The following is a 16,106-nucleotide window of genomic DNA, read 5'->3' as shown; positions in this document are numbered from 1 at the left end:
ATAAAAAATACCATACCGAAAATAAGTGTGTACACTGAAGATATATATATGTATATATATATATATATATTTCTATATCTATGATTATACACCGCCCATTCGCGTCCCCGTCAGGAAATACAACACTGCTTTTGCCATTACTGTTGAGTGTCATCATAAAGTGTGTTTATGAAGTAAAGCACGGACTACAGGGGTGTGATCCATGAGTAATCAGAGAGTGGAGTGCTCGCCAAGAGGCTTAAGCACTCCATTGAAACGGTTGCTAAGGAACGGCTCGCTCGGGGAGCGATAGCCGGCTGATTGGGGTAATGGAACACACACCCAGCACTCCACCAACGCTCGAAAACGCCGAGAGAAAAAGGAAGGTTTCCATGGAATAACGTTTTCAATGAATAAAATTGAGTAAAATAAATAATTTCCAACATATTTGTGACGCAAGTGTAAAAAAATTCTGACGTCGACGAGATAAAAGGAGGCCTGTTACAACTGTATACGTATTTTACTGAAGGGACTCCATTGTTGCACGTTTGTCTGTAGTCTTTCAATATCGCGTTGTCAATGTCATCGGCGAAGTTTCCTCTGTTTTATTATATTATCTTGTGATTGCGAATAGGCAAAAAAACATCGGATTATCGTTTAGACGGTGTATAACCAAAACGTTGGTCGCAAGGACCGTGCCTCGTATGTGTGTGTGTGTGTGTGTTTGTATTAGTATTTCAATATCTCGCTGCCATTGTAATCTGTGAAGTTTTCTTCGTTTTATTATCGTATCTTGTGATTGTGGCAAATTCTGATTTATCGGCCAAAAAAAAAAAAAATCCGATTATCTTTTAGACGGTGTATAACCAGAACATTGGTCGCAAGCACCATAACTTATGTGCGCTTGTCTTTGAATTTCAATATCTTCTTGTTCATGCAATCTGCGAAGTTTTCTCTGTTTGTTTTATTATTTCATCTTGCGATTGCGAAAATTATGATTATAGTCCAAAAACATCCGGTTATCTTTTAGATGGTGTATAACCAGAACGTTGGTCGCAAGGACCATAATAATTTTGAAGGTTGAGTTTCCCCATTTCCATTATAATCTCACTCGGGTGGCGTTAAGTGAACCAATGTGGTTAATTGTGTCGAAGTGTGCGAGTACTGCGCATGTTGGTAAAATATGCGGACTGAATACGTCGGTACTTGTTGATACGGAGCTTGAAATGAGAATATCCCGCAGTAATTTGTCGGTTATATCGAAATTATTCTCGTTTTTAAGGATAGGATGTGACGTGTCGCGTTTATGTGCAGTACTCGAGCACGTGATTTTTGATTGTTGTGTTATTGCTTGTTATATTTCATTATTAGAGGGGTTGTTGGATGGGGAAGTCGAATCGAACAGTTGTGGTTGTGTATAAGTAAGAGGGCTGCTGGATTCTATGTACCTCTCGGGTCCTCCACCGTTCAGGTCTGCGGCGGATACGCTGCGAATGGTGGCGAGTTTTGCTCCGTGGACCCACGCACACCGAACCTTCATGGCAGCCAACGGTTTACTTTACAAGGAGGTTGTGGATGGAGTCTGTCACGGAGAGCACACCTAAATACGGTGTACCTGTGTAAGTCACGAGGAGCATGGATAACTTTACAGTGTACCTGTGTAAGTCATGAGGAGCATGGATAACTTTACAGTGTACCTGTGTAAGTCATGAGGAACACGGATAACTTTACAGTGTACCTGTGTAAGTCACGAGGAACATGGATAACTTTACAGTGTACCTGTGTAAGTCATGAGGAACACGGATAACTTTACAGTGTACCTGTGTAAGTCACGAGGAGCATGGATAACTTTACAGTGTACCTGTGTAAGTCATGAGGAGCATGGATAACTTTACAGTGTACCTGTGTAAGTCACGAGGAGCATGGATAACTTTACAGTGTACCTGTGTAAGTCACGAGGAACATGGCTACCTTTACAGTGTACCTGTGTAAGTCACGAGGAACATGGCTACCTTTACAGTGTACCTGTGTAAGTCACGAGGAACATGGCTAACTTTACAGTGTACCTGTGTAAGTCACGAGGAACATGGATAACTTTACAGTGTACCTGTGTAAGTCACGAGGAACATGGATAACTTTACAGTGTACCTGTGTAAGTCACGAGGAACATGGCTAACTCTACAGTGTACCTGTGTAAGTCACGTGGAGCACGGCTAACTCAACAGTGTACCTGTGAAAGTCACGACGGACATGGCTACCTTTACAGTGTACCTCTGCAAGTCACGAGGAACATGGCTAACCTTACAGTGTACCTGTGTAAGTCACGAGGAACATGGCTAACTCTACAGTGTACCTGTGTAAGTCACGAGGAGCACGGATAACTTTACAGTGTACCTGTGTAAGTCACGAGGAACATGGCTAACTTTACAGTGTACCTGTGTAAGTCACGAGGAACATGGCTAACTTTACAGTGTACCTGTGTAAGTGACGAGGAACATGGCTAACTCTACAGTGTACCTGTGTAAGTCACGAGGAGCACGGATAACTTTACAGTGTACCTGTGTAAGTCACGAGCGACATGGCTAACTTTACAGTGTACCTGTGTAAGTCACGAGGAGCACGGATAACTTTACAGTGTACCTGTGTAAGTCACGAGGAGCACGGATAACTTTACAGTGTACCTGTGTAAGTCACGAGCGACATGGCTAACTTTACAGTGTACCTGTGTAAGTCACGAGGGACATGGCTAACTTTACAGTGTACCTGTGTAAGTCACGAGCGACATGGCTAACTTTACAGTGTACCTGTGTAAGTCACGAGGGACATGGATAACTCTACAGTGTACCTGTGTAAGTCACGAGGGACATGGCTAACTTTACAGTGTACTTGTAGACGTATCCGCACATTGTGCGGAAGGAATTTAGAGTTTAGATGTAAGAATATGTTTTGTAATCCTGCCTACCACCGGCTGGTGCTATACTAGACACATTTTCAGATAGAATTGGGGTCTTTCTCCCCTACCCTGAACCCCCTCCCCTGTATGTTTGAATATGTTTTCTTGCACCTCCATTTTCCAAGAGGGTTCCAACGGTATGCAATATCATGGGGATACTACCGGTGGGGCCGATTCCATGATGGACAGACAGAATTTTTTTTTTTTTAATTTACAGTGCCTATAAATTCTACTCTCCCTTTCACATTTTCACCTTTTGTTGCCTTATTATAGCCTGTAATTAAATTGCATTGAATCACACTTTTTCCAACTTTATTAACACGTCATAACTCACAACTTCCAAGTGAAAAACAAATTCCACAAATTTCAGAAAAATAATTAAAAATATAAAACTAGAATGACTTGTTTGGATAAGTGTCCCCCCCCCCCCCCCATATAATACCAAATTTAAATTAACTCAGATGCAACCAATTACCTTAAAAAAATAATCACACACCAAGTTAATTTGCCTCCACCTGTGTTAAATTGTCATGATGCTGATTATTTCAGAATAAAATTGGCGTTTCCTCTGTTGAGTAGAGCATTTCACAGCAAAGACTCAACCATGGTGACCAAGGAGCTTTCAAAAGACCCTTCAGGATAATGTTGTGGAGAGGCACAGATCGGGGGGGGATGAGTATGAAAATATTACAAAGACCTGGAATATCCCTTGGAGCACAATCAAGACTATCATTAAGAAATGGAAGGCATACGGTTCCACCAAGACCCTGCCTGGATCAGGCTGTCCCTCCAAACTGGATGACCAAGCAAGGAGGAGACTGATCAGAGAGGCCACCGAGAGGTCAATGGCAACTTTGAAAGAGCTACATGACTACATGATGGCAAAGACTGGTCACTGTGTGCATGTGCCAACAATATCCCAAACACTCCACAAGTCTGGCCTGCATAGTAGGGTGGCAAGAAGGAAGCCAAAACTCAAAAAAGCCTCCCTTGTGTCCCGTTTGAGGAATGCAAAAAAAACCACTCCCGACATTATGAAGTCTTGTGGCAAAAAGTTTTGTGGTCTGACGAAACCAAGATGGAACTTTTTGGCTGAAATGCAAAGTTATGTTTGGGGCAAAACAACACAGCATATCACCCAAAGAACACCATCCCTACTGTGAAGCATGGTGATGGCAGCATCATGTTATGGGGATGTTTCTTATTAGCCGTAACTGGGGCACTTGTCAGGATAGAAGGGAAAATGGATGGAGCAAAATACAGAAAAATCCTGGAGGAAAAATCTTCTGACCTCCGAAAGAAAGCTGAAATTGGGACGGAAGTTCACCTTTCAGCATGACAACGACCCAAAGCACATGGCAAAAGCTACACTGGAGTGGCTTAGGAACAAAAAGATAAATATCCTTGAGTGGCCCAGTCAGAGCACCGAGCTAAATCCAATCGAAAATCTGTGGCTTGACTTGAAGAATGCTGTCCATCAACGCTCCCCACACAACTTGACTGAGCTTGAACAGTTTTGAACAGAAGAATCGGAAAATATTGCCCAATCAAGGTGTGCAAAGTTGGTAGAGACCTATCCCAACAGACTCACAGCTGGAATTACTGTCACAGGTGCTTCAACCAAGTATCAACTTAGGGGGTGTGGGTGGGGGGGGGGGACACTTGTCAAAAAAAGATATTGTAGTTTTGTATTTTTAATTAATTTTCTGAAATTTGTGGAATTTGTTTTTCATTTGGAAGTTGTTGGTTACGATGTGGAAAAAGTCTGATTGAATGTAATTCAATTCCAGGATATAAGGCAACAAATGGTGAAAATTTTGAAAAGTGGGTGTAGACCAGGGGTTCCCAACCTGTGGTACGCGTACCACAGGTGGTACATTCGGACTTTCTCGGTGGTACGCGGCAGCGTGCTTTTTTTTTTATTTCTCTCTCATGCAGCTTGTGCACAATAATTAAATTTTTGTACACTGACACTGTTTGTTATCACTGACATGATGTTAAATGTACACTGACAGCTGTTTGTTATCGGCCATTGTGCACAAGTCTTATTATTCATTTTGTCTCTACACGCCACACTCTCATCATTGCTTATTGCCCGGCTTATTGTTACCGTTATCGTTCACCAGCATCACGTCAATGCGGAAATATTCGGAGAGTTATCTCAAGTGAGGCTTCACTTCCATCCAAAAAGGTGAATTCGAAGCTCCACAGTGTGTGATTTGTAGAAAAGTTCTCGGCAATCAATCTATGAAGCCAAGTCTATTGAAGCGCCATTTTGATTCTGTTCATCCTGAACACAGCGACGAGGACCATGATTTTTTTCATCGGAAGGAAAATGCCATGAAAAGAGCACGCTTCGATGGCAGCGGCAGTTTTCAACAGCAGTCCATGGCAGCTGTAAAAGCATCCTACTTAGTTACACTGCGAATTGCAGAACAGAAAAAAACCTCACACCATCGGTGAAAGCCTCATCCTTCCCGCCACAAAGGATATCGTACGTCTCATGCTGGGAGAACAAAGCGCCAAGAAGCTCAATTCTCTTTCGTTGTCAAACAACACAGTTCAGAGGCGCATTGAAGAAATGTCAACCAGTATTCGTGACCAGGTGGTGGCAGACATCAAGGCATCTCCAAGCAGATTTTCAATGCAATTGGATGAGTCAACTGACGTGACAAATTGTGCCCAACTGTTAGCGCTCGTTCGGTATGTGCATAAAGCCAAGTTCAAGGATGAAATACTATTTTGCCGCCCGCTTAAAACCACAACGAAAGCAAAGGACATTTTCGAAGAGGTGTCTTCCGTCTTTGATCAAGTTGGGCTGTCATGGGTTGATCTGAAAGGCTGTACTACAGATGGTGCTCCAGCTATGTTTGGGTACAGATCAGGTTTCCAAACGCTCGTGAAGGCAGTTGCTCCTGAAGTGCGCGGCCTACACTGTACGATCCACCGCCACGCACTCGCAGCCAAGGCGCTCCCCGAGTCATTGACTGACGTTCTCTCAACCATGATCAAAATTGTGAACCATGTGAAATCCCAGGCTCTCAATTCGCGACTTTTCAAGAAACTTTGCGAGGATTTCGACTCCGACCATGGAGTTCTCTTATTCCACACTGAGGTGAGATGGTTATCCCGTGGAAATATGGCGGAGCGCGTGTTTGAACAGCGAGCTGAGCTTCGGGAATTCTTCGAAAACGATGGAAAACCAAAGACCGTCGATTTCATCGCTGCTTTGAACGACCCCGACTGGGCATTGCACCTGGCTTATTTGGTCGACATTTTCTCTCAGTTAAACGCCCTTAACAAGTCTCTTCAGGCGACTGGCGTGACTATCATTGACTCCATAGACAAGGTCAAGGGATTTCAGGAAAAACTCCGTCTGTGGAAGACGAATGTCGAAGCGGGAGTGGTGGTCATGTTTTCTTGCACGGCCGATATTTTTCAGAAGCGTGAAAAGAATCCCCCAAGGGAGTTCATACAACTAGTAAAAGATCACCTCGCTTATTTGGATGAGGAATTAAATTCCTATTTTCCGGATCTCAAGGAACTGGATCTGAAAATGATTCGCAACCCATTTCGCATGAATGCATTGGATTTGCCACCTGGAACAGGACTGCAGGAAAGCTTGATTGATCTCCAGAACGACTCTACAGCCCGAGATCAGTTCGACGAGATGAATCTTGCGGACTTCTGGTGTGGAATGTTGGGGTCTTACCCTAAGCTAGCTGCCCCGGCTGTTCATTCGCTCATTGTCAGTCGTTATTCTTAAAACAAAGATCCCTACTGGATGTTTAACATGATGTTCGGTGCGTTTTATCCAAAACAAAGCCTGACATCGACCTTGTGAGCAAGAAGCAGGCTCAACCATCCCATTGACTGGACATTTTACACAATCAAATAGGTACTGACTGTATCATTCTTTTGTTCAGATCAGATTGTTCAATGTCAGAGTTGTGAATCATTAGTATTGTTTAATTCCCCATTGTCGTATCTGTATCGCAAATAAACACTATTTTAGGTGAATTTTGGTACAGTGGTACTCGGTGGGACCACGAACATGTGAAATGGTACCCCAGTAAAAAAGGTTGGGAACCCCTGGTGTTGACGTTCTCTCGGCACTGTATATCCAGCGTTTATTGTGCCCATGGCTACCATGACCTCAGTCCACCCTAGCCTCACCTTGACCTACCTCCACCTTCATTCATAACCACTTTGAATGAATTTTAAATTTATAAAACAGAAACTATGATTTACTGCTGTTAACGTCCCCAATTATCCCACCTTCGTGTTGGGTAGCCCAGGGAAATTATTATTATTATTATTATTATTATTATTCTTTTTTTGGCCCAAGTATTTCACAACCCGACTGGCCAGACCTGATCTTCGACTGGAGATGTTTAGGGCAGGCGTTTGTAATTTGTTACATGTGCTCGAGATACCTGATCACTTATTCTTCGTGAGACACCGTGGGTTCTTTAACGTTCACCCCAACTAATTCCAGTAGACCGGGCAGCCAGCTTAACGTCTATCCGAGGGGCGGTGCATCTTGTGATGCAACCAACCCCTTACTTGCAAAGCACCAATCTGACGAGTTATAGCCAGTTGAGGAAACATGCTTTGACTAAACGACTCGACGCATTCTCTGCCTCCATCCTGTTGATCTTGACAGATCTGAAACTGTTTTAACAAATAAATAAATAAATTGACATCTTTAAAAAAAAAAAAAAAATTTGAAACATAAAAAAACTTGAACGGCACTCTGTAGAGCGCATACCTCCGACAGGCTGAACAGTTTACGTTTTGTATCCCACTGATAGTTTACGGATCTGAATCTGGACCTAAACTAAAATCGAATCGGCTTGTTCTTGTCACCAACCCAACTCGTCCACAACTTTTTGAAATGTAGTGCTATATATAAAATATATACATCAGTTTTGCCCTCATCTCTCAATGGTGAAGAATCACTAATGAAATAAAGAAAGACTCCCATATCTGGATGTGGATTCACATCTTCACCAAAATACAACCAATTCGGCTTTGTCACATACACAACCCGTCCACAACGTTTTGATATTTCGTGCTATGTATCGTTTTTGACCTCATCTCTCAAAGGTGAAGAATCTCTTAAAAATGATTGCTTCCGGTTCTGGACCTTCTCCAAAATCAAACCAATTCTTCCTTGTCATGTACCCAACTTGTCCACCAACTCTCGACTGGATCCGTCCACAACTTTTTGAGATATTCTGCTCATACACAGCCAGACAGACAGACCGGGGTGAAAACATAACCTCCGTCCACCTCGAGTGGCGGAGGTAAAAATTGCCAAATCCTTTTAATCCTCACAATTTCAATCTACATAACAATACAGTAGAGTTATCTTTAAAATATAACGAGTCGCTTTTTTATTTGTCGTGCTTGTATTTTGAGTTGTTTAACATTCATTTTAAAATTTTATTTCAAGGTGATAGTGGGCTGTGACCTTATTCTGACCTCGCTAAAGTAAGCTGGTTGTGACCAAGTAAGTCTTGCTGCAACATGATTTGGCCGAGATGATAGAACATGGACCATGGTTGGGCTAGGCCGTTTCGGTTGTAGGGGTAATGTGACCTCGCACCCCGTGTATTGTCTTATTTCTGCTCAAATGGATACTATTCTGATGACAGTTGAGTGTGATTCATCATCACATTGGCGTGCTCTCCATTTCTGACAGCTGTTATGCACATCACGCCATCCAGCGGCTTTATTCGGGTACTGCGGATCAAAGCAAAGGTTTGAAGAAGGGCTTTGAAGAGAAAGATGGTGAAAGGCACGAAGACAATGGAGCCGAAAAGTTGGGAGTATTGGAACCAACGCATTACCACTTGGTATTCACCTGCAAGGTGGGCTGTTTGAGGCATTTTTGGGTGATGTTTACTTCGTGAATTATTATAGGAAATGATAACTGTGCCTGATATCGGCCTTTTTGCTTCAAAATTGGTCGATTACAGAGTTCAGCTTGGTGAAACGAGGGATGCAGCATAAGAATAGTTTCACGCGAGTGGTGCACAAATAATATAAACTTGTTCTTTTTGCTTTTATGCACATTTAGATATTTAACTTTCTAAAAAAAAAAAAAAAAATTCTCAATTGCACAGCTGGAACATCTTGATATTAGGGTCCGGTGATACGTCGATGTACCGGTTATACCGGTATCATTTTTCATATCTATATAACGTTATTGGATTGTTGAATATCTTGGAATAAAAAAAAACATATCGGTATGTCACCATTAAATTGAAGAAAGGTGTTTACAATCTTTAAATACCTTACATGATAAAAAAAATTATTTGATGGACTCGGCTGCACTTGGAAAAGTGGACCAGATTACGTCAAGAGGTACCAGAAAGTAGGTGTACAGTCTGTTTTAACTTTAACTTTTAACCCTCAGCACCCGAGCACCGTACAAGCAATTGCATTTTCCTTTGCCCCCGTGGCTGTTTTTTTTAAAGCAATTGCCAATTGGTTATTTTCTATGAATCGGGTGTGCTTTCGCTAACCCGTGCCGATTACCGGTACGGCGATCTACGATAGTTACACATGCCTGTGCCGATGAGCTTTAAAACAAAATCATTTTTAATACAAGTTGAAGTTGGAAGTCAAATAAGCGTTAGCATCATGGCGGGGGCGGGGGTGGGAAACGTTGAAAAATTACCCGGCGTTAATGATGTGAACGTCGTATATGAAATGGTCCACGGCGTATTTTTGAAACCTGCTATAAATAAATATATCGAAGATGGACGGAGGTTACTGTTTTCACCCCTGTCTGTTTGTTTGTTAACAGTATTACGGAAAAACTCCTGGACGGATTTCGACCAAACTTGGTGGGGGGATTAGGTATGGTCCAAGGATCATGCCATTAGATTTTGGAGTTGGTCCCAAAAAAAAATTTTTTTTTTTTTTTAAATTTCGATTTTATTTGAAAAATATTTGCATTTTTTTTTACATTTCTACCTGTTTTAAGTGATTTCCAATCCCCCCCTAAAAAAATTGTTGGAGAAAAAAAAAAACCAAATTTTGCAACTTTTTTTTCAAAATTTTTTATTTATTTATTATTATTTTTTTTTTTTTTGGCATTTCTACATGCACGTCGATCTAGTTTAGTTTATTCAATCTTGGTTCAGTAGAGTCTGATCCGTTTTGACCTACAATGAATAGGACATCAGGTTCACTAAAGTGACCCAGCAGTATTGGCGGCGGAGGTTTTGCAATCTACCGAGTGCTCCCCCTCGAGTTTTTACTAGTGATTATACCAGTATGAGCCCACCGATCAATCGATACCGACAGAGCTTATTTAATATACTGTAGAAGAGCAAGCTTTTGTACAACCTTATTGGGCTAAAACCCAGACCAGACTGAATCTTCAGCGATGCAGAAGAGATTCATTGTGATGTTCATGTCCAAGTTGGACGTCTGATAGGATGGTGCAGAGGTGAGGTAACATACTTACATTTGAGCTGTCTGGTCTGGGTTTTAGTTTGATTTAATAAACATCCCTGATCCATACTCATGACCTTTTATACCCTTACTTACCCTCCCAAAGCACAACTTTCCTTTCCAGGTTATTGTCCTCTCCCCTCCCCTCCCTCCTTTCCCGCTCGTGGGACATAAGAGAGGGAGAAGGCGATCACACGACCAGCAGGGTCGAAGGAGACTGGAGGGATAAGGGATGTGGGGAAGAATGTCAGAGGAAGGAGAAGACACTGGGTGAACTGGATGAATACAGCCGCAAACTCTCAATCGCAGAAGTGGAAGGGAGACCGAGAAACCCAGAAAGGGCAGGGATTGGGAAAGTTAATGGGGGTTTAAAAAAAGTTAATGGTTGTAAATGGGGAATGACTCGAGATTGTGATGAACGGCTGTCTTATCATTCCCTGAAAATTCCTCTTTCATCCCTGATTTTTTTTTTTTCCCTTCCTCCTCTGTGTTTGAGCTTGCATCCAGCTTGTTCACCCATGTCCTCCTTTCTCTCCCCTTGCTCTCATTCTTCTCCGCACCCATTAATCTTCCCAGTGTGTCCCGTGGACATGAAAGGTCTTTCACGAAGAGTAGGCGGGTTATCGCCAGCACCGTGAACAAATTCCAAATTCCTGCCCAAACTGCTTTCACTCGACTATCAGACCTAACCAGCCTGTTCGTTAAAGATTTGTGAAAATTACTTTCCCTTGCCGATTCTACAAGAAGGTGAGAATAATTGGAGCCATTAGCAAATTATTAGTGTTGCCGGTGGGTTGTAGTAGTGAGTATCAAGGTGTGCGTGCGTGCACGTGTTTTCTACAGGCTCTCTAAGACTCATGGAAGAGTTGTGACACGAGTCGTGCACACATGCAGACATGTACATTATACGTGAGACAACACTATAATCTGTCTTTCACACAAACCCAGCCGCTGAGATTGAGGGAAGTGACGTCACTTCCCAGAGCAATCTGGGTACCAGCAACATCATCTTTATGACATTGCTTTTCATTCCACACTCGGCAGGGAAATTGAGGAGAAATTTCGTGGGCATTCTGAATAATTGCCTTGTATGCACAATATTAGGAATCTGAATGTGGACAACATGAGTATCCTTTTTTGTATAAAAAGTCACTGCTGATTGATCGAAGACTGGGATTGCTGTTGACAAAATGTTGAAGTGGTTTACTGAAGGAGGAGCATCAATTTTAAGGGAAAGTGTAGAGGACACAAGGAGTTGTTGGCTCATTGAAGACGTATTCCAACACTCATTCTATTCCAGCGGCCATTGCAGCCGTCGCTTCCTCTTTGTCCTCACATGACGCTCGATCCACGTTCAGCATGAAATGTTCAGAATGGCATGGGTTCGACGCTTGCAGATTGTGGACTTACAAACATGAAACTGCTTTGGTTTCTGCTCTCCCTCTTCCTTCTCTCCCTCTCGAACACCAATGGCTGAGCCTCTTCTCAACAATCCTCTTGAGGAAGTTCAATCACTAAAATTATTGGGTCTCACTATCAGCCATGATATTTCTTGGGTAAACCGCATTGCAAAGTTGGTCTCCAGTCAGTCGCCAACTAGGCATCCTCCGTTGTACTATCATTCATTGGCACACCTGAACTCCTCCTATCCACATCCAAGGCCTTCCTCTGCAGCTTGATGGAATACTGCTACCCACTTTATGTTGGTGTCCCTGCCTCACACCTTCCTCAGCTTGAGGCTCTTTCCATTCTTTGTCCGTTCCTGCAGGGTGCCGCAGTCCATCATCAATCCTCTTGTGGTGAAGTTTCCAAAATCCAGGATCAAGTCTCCCCTCCACATATTCGTTCGTCTTTTCTTTTTCTTTCTTTTTTCTTACACATTCTCGTGAATGTCATTCTTCCCTCCAGGTCTTCAAGACCGCTGTTCACCACCACCTCAGATCATCCCCAATCCAAAAACCATGATCTTTTCTCCCCTTGTTAATCCCTTCACCCTAAGCCCCCCCCCCCTCATTCCAAACTTCCAGTTTTTCCTTCCTGACAGTTTCCTTCTGTATCGATCCTGTCCACCACTTGCATTCTTTCCTTCTCCCATTTCTCCCCACACCTGCGCTTCTGTTGGGCGTGCGGATCTTCAGGTTGTACACAAGTGTCCAGATGTTATCACGGAGATATAATCACGCAAGTTGATTCGGAAGAGAAGAAAAATTGTGGACCCCGAGTCTGTGTAAGTGAAGAGATTTCTCTGCACTCACAAACCAGGCCCACCGTCCGCCGAGTACCATATTTTCACACAAATAACCTTTGGGCTAAACGTTAAATTGGTTCCAAAAATTCCATCTGTGGGATATTCTCATGTTTGGGTTATACAGTATTTTACCAAATTATATAACCACCAAACTATATAACCGTGAAGGGCCCCCAAGTTCATTTATCAAGGAGATACAAAAAGAGCCTTTTATTTTTTGCAAGTTTAATTGTAATATCTTTAATCAATTATTTCGCATATTTTACTGACCTATATATATATATATTGTTGTGGTTGACGAAATTCACAAACCACCATTCAGGTCCCTTAGGTGAGATATCTCGGTAAGTATATGTGTAGTTAGGCCCAAACCCGTTGTCTAGAGGGAATAAATGTCAATCAGTCGGGCTGCGACTCTTCAGGATAGCCGTTTTTCTTTTACTATCTTTATTTTGGACCAGCCACCATTACTACCACCACCAACCACGTCCCACAACGCCGCTTCACAACAACCACCAACCACAACGCCGCTTCGCAACAACAACCACCAACCACAACGCCGCTTCACCACAACCGCCACGACCTTTACCGTCGCAACTCGCCACCATCGCATCCACACCATCTCGCGCCACTCATGGGCACCGATGCTGGACTCGTGCGGGGCGCGCACCGAGCAGCGTGTTCAAAAACATCACGGACTTTCCACAGAAAAAGGATCAAAAACGACTCGCGCCCACTTTTGTTCCGTCCAATCGGTGAGCGAGGGGCGATTTGGCCCCGCCTCCAGGGCGTTGGAGGGCGGTCGCTATATGCAAATACATGGATCAAAAAGCATTCACGCCCACTTTTCCTCGGGCCAATGGGGAGGCAGTTAGAGAGGTGAAGGGTCGGAGGCAGAGGGTCAAGGGTGAAAGAGCGAAGCCACGGGGCTTATAAAAACGGCTGCGTTCGTCAGTAAAGGCAGTTCACGTGTGCGCAGTTCAAGAGAGTCGTCGGTGGAGCTGGAAAGAAGTGGTACTAGTCAGAGTGAAGAGGACTGAGCTGTGGAGAGGTGACGGCGGCGAAGGCGGACGAGGGGGTGCTCGCGTCGGTGCCGGGAGCTGCACAGGGAGAGGCCAGCAACGCGACCGAGGTGGAGGAGGAGACGCTCGCCGCGGGACCCGAGACAGGGTGATATCCTCCTTCCCCCGAGCATCAGCAACCCCCTCCTGTTTCCCCCCGCGCTGAGATAGTGCGACAAAGGGGGCCCCCTTCCCACCCCCTACCAGACACTGTCCGCGAGGCCCGCGGAGTTGAGGCACCACCGCCGCTCCGCGTCTCATCATCAGACGGGTAGGCCCAACACTGTCTCGGCCCCAGGCCCGCCTACCCCCCTCATCCTGGAGGGTGGTTCTCTTTTCTTTTGCTTTGGGAATATGTGTTGTCGGCGCCGTCTGTGAAGTAAAATTGTATAAGTGTTGCCGTGTGCCCGGTAGTCGGATAGATCTGCATTGTTGCATTTGCTTTTTGTGTAATATTGCATTGTCTTCTTCTTTTACATGTGCTTTTGGTGGAATTGTATATGTGTGCTTTCCGTTCATCGCGAAATAAATGTGCTTATTGTTGAACTGTTTTCCCGCTTCGCTTCGTCTTTTCTTTTATTGAATCTCCATCTTGCTTCACGTAAAGGGTTGGTCGTGGGCTAAAACGCCCGATAATTAATCGAACCGTCGAGGCCGACGAATAACACCGCTCGGTTATCCCGATAGTACAGAACGGGTCGCTTAAAGTGGCCCGTGTCCGAAGTCGACCTGCGGCGAGGTGCGATCGCCCGGTCTACCCTCCGTGTGGGTACTTAGGTAGGTCGAATTTGGCGAGCAACCCTATCCCACGCGGGGGCCGATTGGCACGATCGCGGTGAGACCGAAAGGTCCACCCATGACTAGTTCCCGGCGTTAGTCCGAGAGGGTCACGACTGGATTGTCCGTCCGGTGGGCGACGTGCCGCGATTCGAGTTACGTGGCCGTCCGCACGCCGGCGGGCGCGAATCCGCAACAATATATATATATATATATATATATATATATATATATATATATATATATATATATATATATATATTAAAACAACCTTTTTACAGCCATTTTTACCTGTTAGCTTTTTGCGGGCTCCATGCAATCATGGTTCTCTTCTTCAGGCAATGTTTTATGACCAGATGCCCTTCCTGATGCCAAACCTGGTCGCCTCTTACGGTACAAAGGGATATGGTATACCTATTCAAACCGGGGCACACACACACACACACACACACACACACACACACACACACACACACACACACACACACACACACACACACACACACACACACACACACACACACACACACACACACACACACACACACACACACACACACACACACACACACACACACACACACACACACACATATATATATATTCCAAAGCTATTCAAGGTGCTGGTAAATCATCTTCCCGTCTTCCATAAAGTCCTCAAAGTCCTTGTCTTGTGTCGCTGTGAAGCAGCTGAAGCAGCTCGGAGTCTGCAAGTGTGGGTCCATCACAATCCATATGATCATCACTCTCGTCGTCTTCTCCAGAAATCAGCCCACTTTTTTTGTCAACTTTCAGTTTGAATTTGTCCGTAAAACTTTTACATTTTTTTTCTTCCTTGAACTGATAGCTGGGTGCATTCAGTTACCAAGCAGGTAGCCTAGCGCTTGCCAAAGCCAGCCTTTCCTCATCCACAGTTTTGAATTGGGTGCTTGCTTGAGTGCTGAAGCTACTTGGTGAGTACTCCACAAGAAACTTGGTAACCGAACACCCCTGACATTGTACGGCAGGGACTTGTAATGGTAAGGAAGATTTTGTGGAATGATATAAAATTCAACAGCCTGCAGAGTATTTCTAATGAATGAGCAGCATGGTTTCCGGTCAAAACGATGCCGGTTTTTAACACGTCAGAACAGAAAACTTTAATTATTACAACAATCCTTTCTCAAGATATTTATTTTAATGTTAGTTGGTTATTTACCACAGTTATATTTGAAAAGGGTCTTCATTGGCCCTTGACAAAGCCGTGGTTCAATTGCTGGAAAAGTGGAGATGGCGTATCTCGTGGTCATGTGGAGTGGAAAGCTGGCTTGCAGGTTATACCCATGTGCAGGTTATACCCATGTGCAGGTTATACCCATGTGCAGGTTGCATGTGCCTGGAATTTTCCTAGAGCACTTTTTTTTCCCCCAGGTGTGGGGTACACCAGGTGAGGGAGTGGGTTATTTTCGTGAAAATATGGGACTTGTCCTCTCGAAGCGCTTTTGTTGTCCCCCTATAACCTCCAAATTCTGAAAAAAATATGAATGCAGCAAGATACTGTCCTTTGTCATTCCTTCCCTTTCCAAGCGCTTAATATTCCAGAGGACTTGGCTAACCATGGAAATAATGAGGCCATGGG

General features: G+C 43.9%; 1 protein-coding gene across 1 annotated transcript in view; it reads left to right on the top strand.

The window, feature by feature from the left end:
- The first annotated feature begins 1,084 nt into the window (after window positions 1-1,084).
- The window catches only part of DNLZ (DNL-type zinc finger), a 16,216-nt gene continuing 1,194 nt past the window's right edge, over window positions 1,085-16,106 (top strand). Inside the window, exons 1-3 of the mRNA XM_085854070.1 lie at window positions 1,085-1,221; window positions 1,451-1,598; window positions 8,640-8,808. Coding sequence (XP_085710196.1) covers window positions 1,113-1,221; window positions 1,451-1,598; window positions 8,640-8,808 — 426 coding nt within the window. The 5' untranslated portion in view covers window positions 1,085-1,112. The remainder of the gene's footprint in view (window positions 1,222-1,450; window positions 1,599-8,639; window positions 8,809-16,106) is intronic.

The sequence above is a fragment of the Eptatretus burgeri genome, chromosome 14 (genome assembly GCF_056783735.1).
Source record: "Eptatretus burgeri isolate ZD-2024b chromosome 14, Ebu_testis_v1, whole genome shotgun sequence".
NCBI classification, from domain to species: Eukaryota; Metazoa; Chordata; class Myxini; order Myxiniformes; family Myxinidae; genus Eptatretus; species Eptatretus burgeri.
This window is presented reverse-complemented; position numbering and strand designations above follow the sequence as displayed.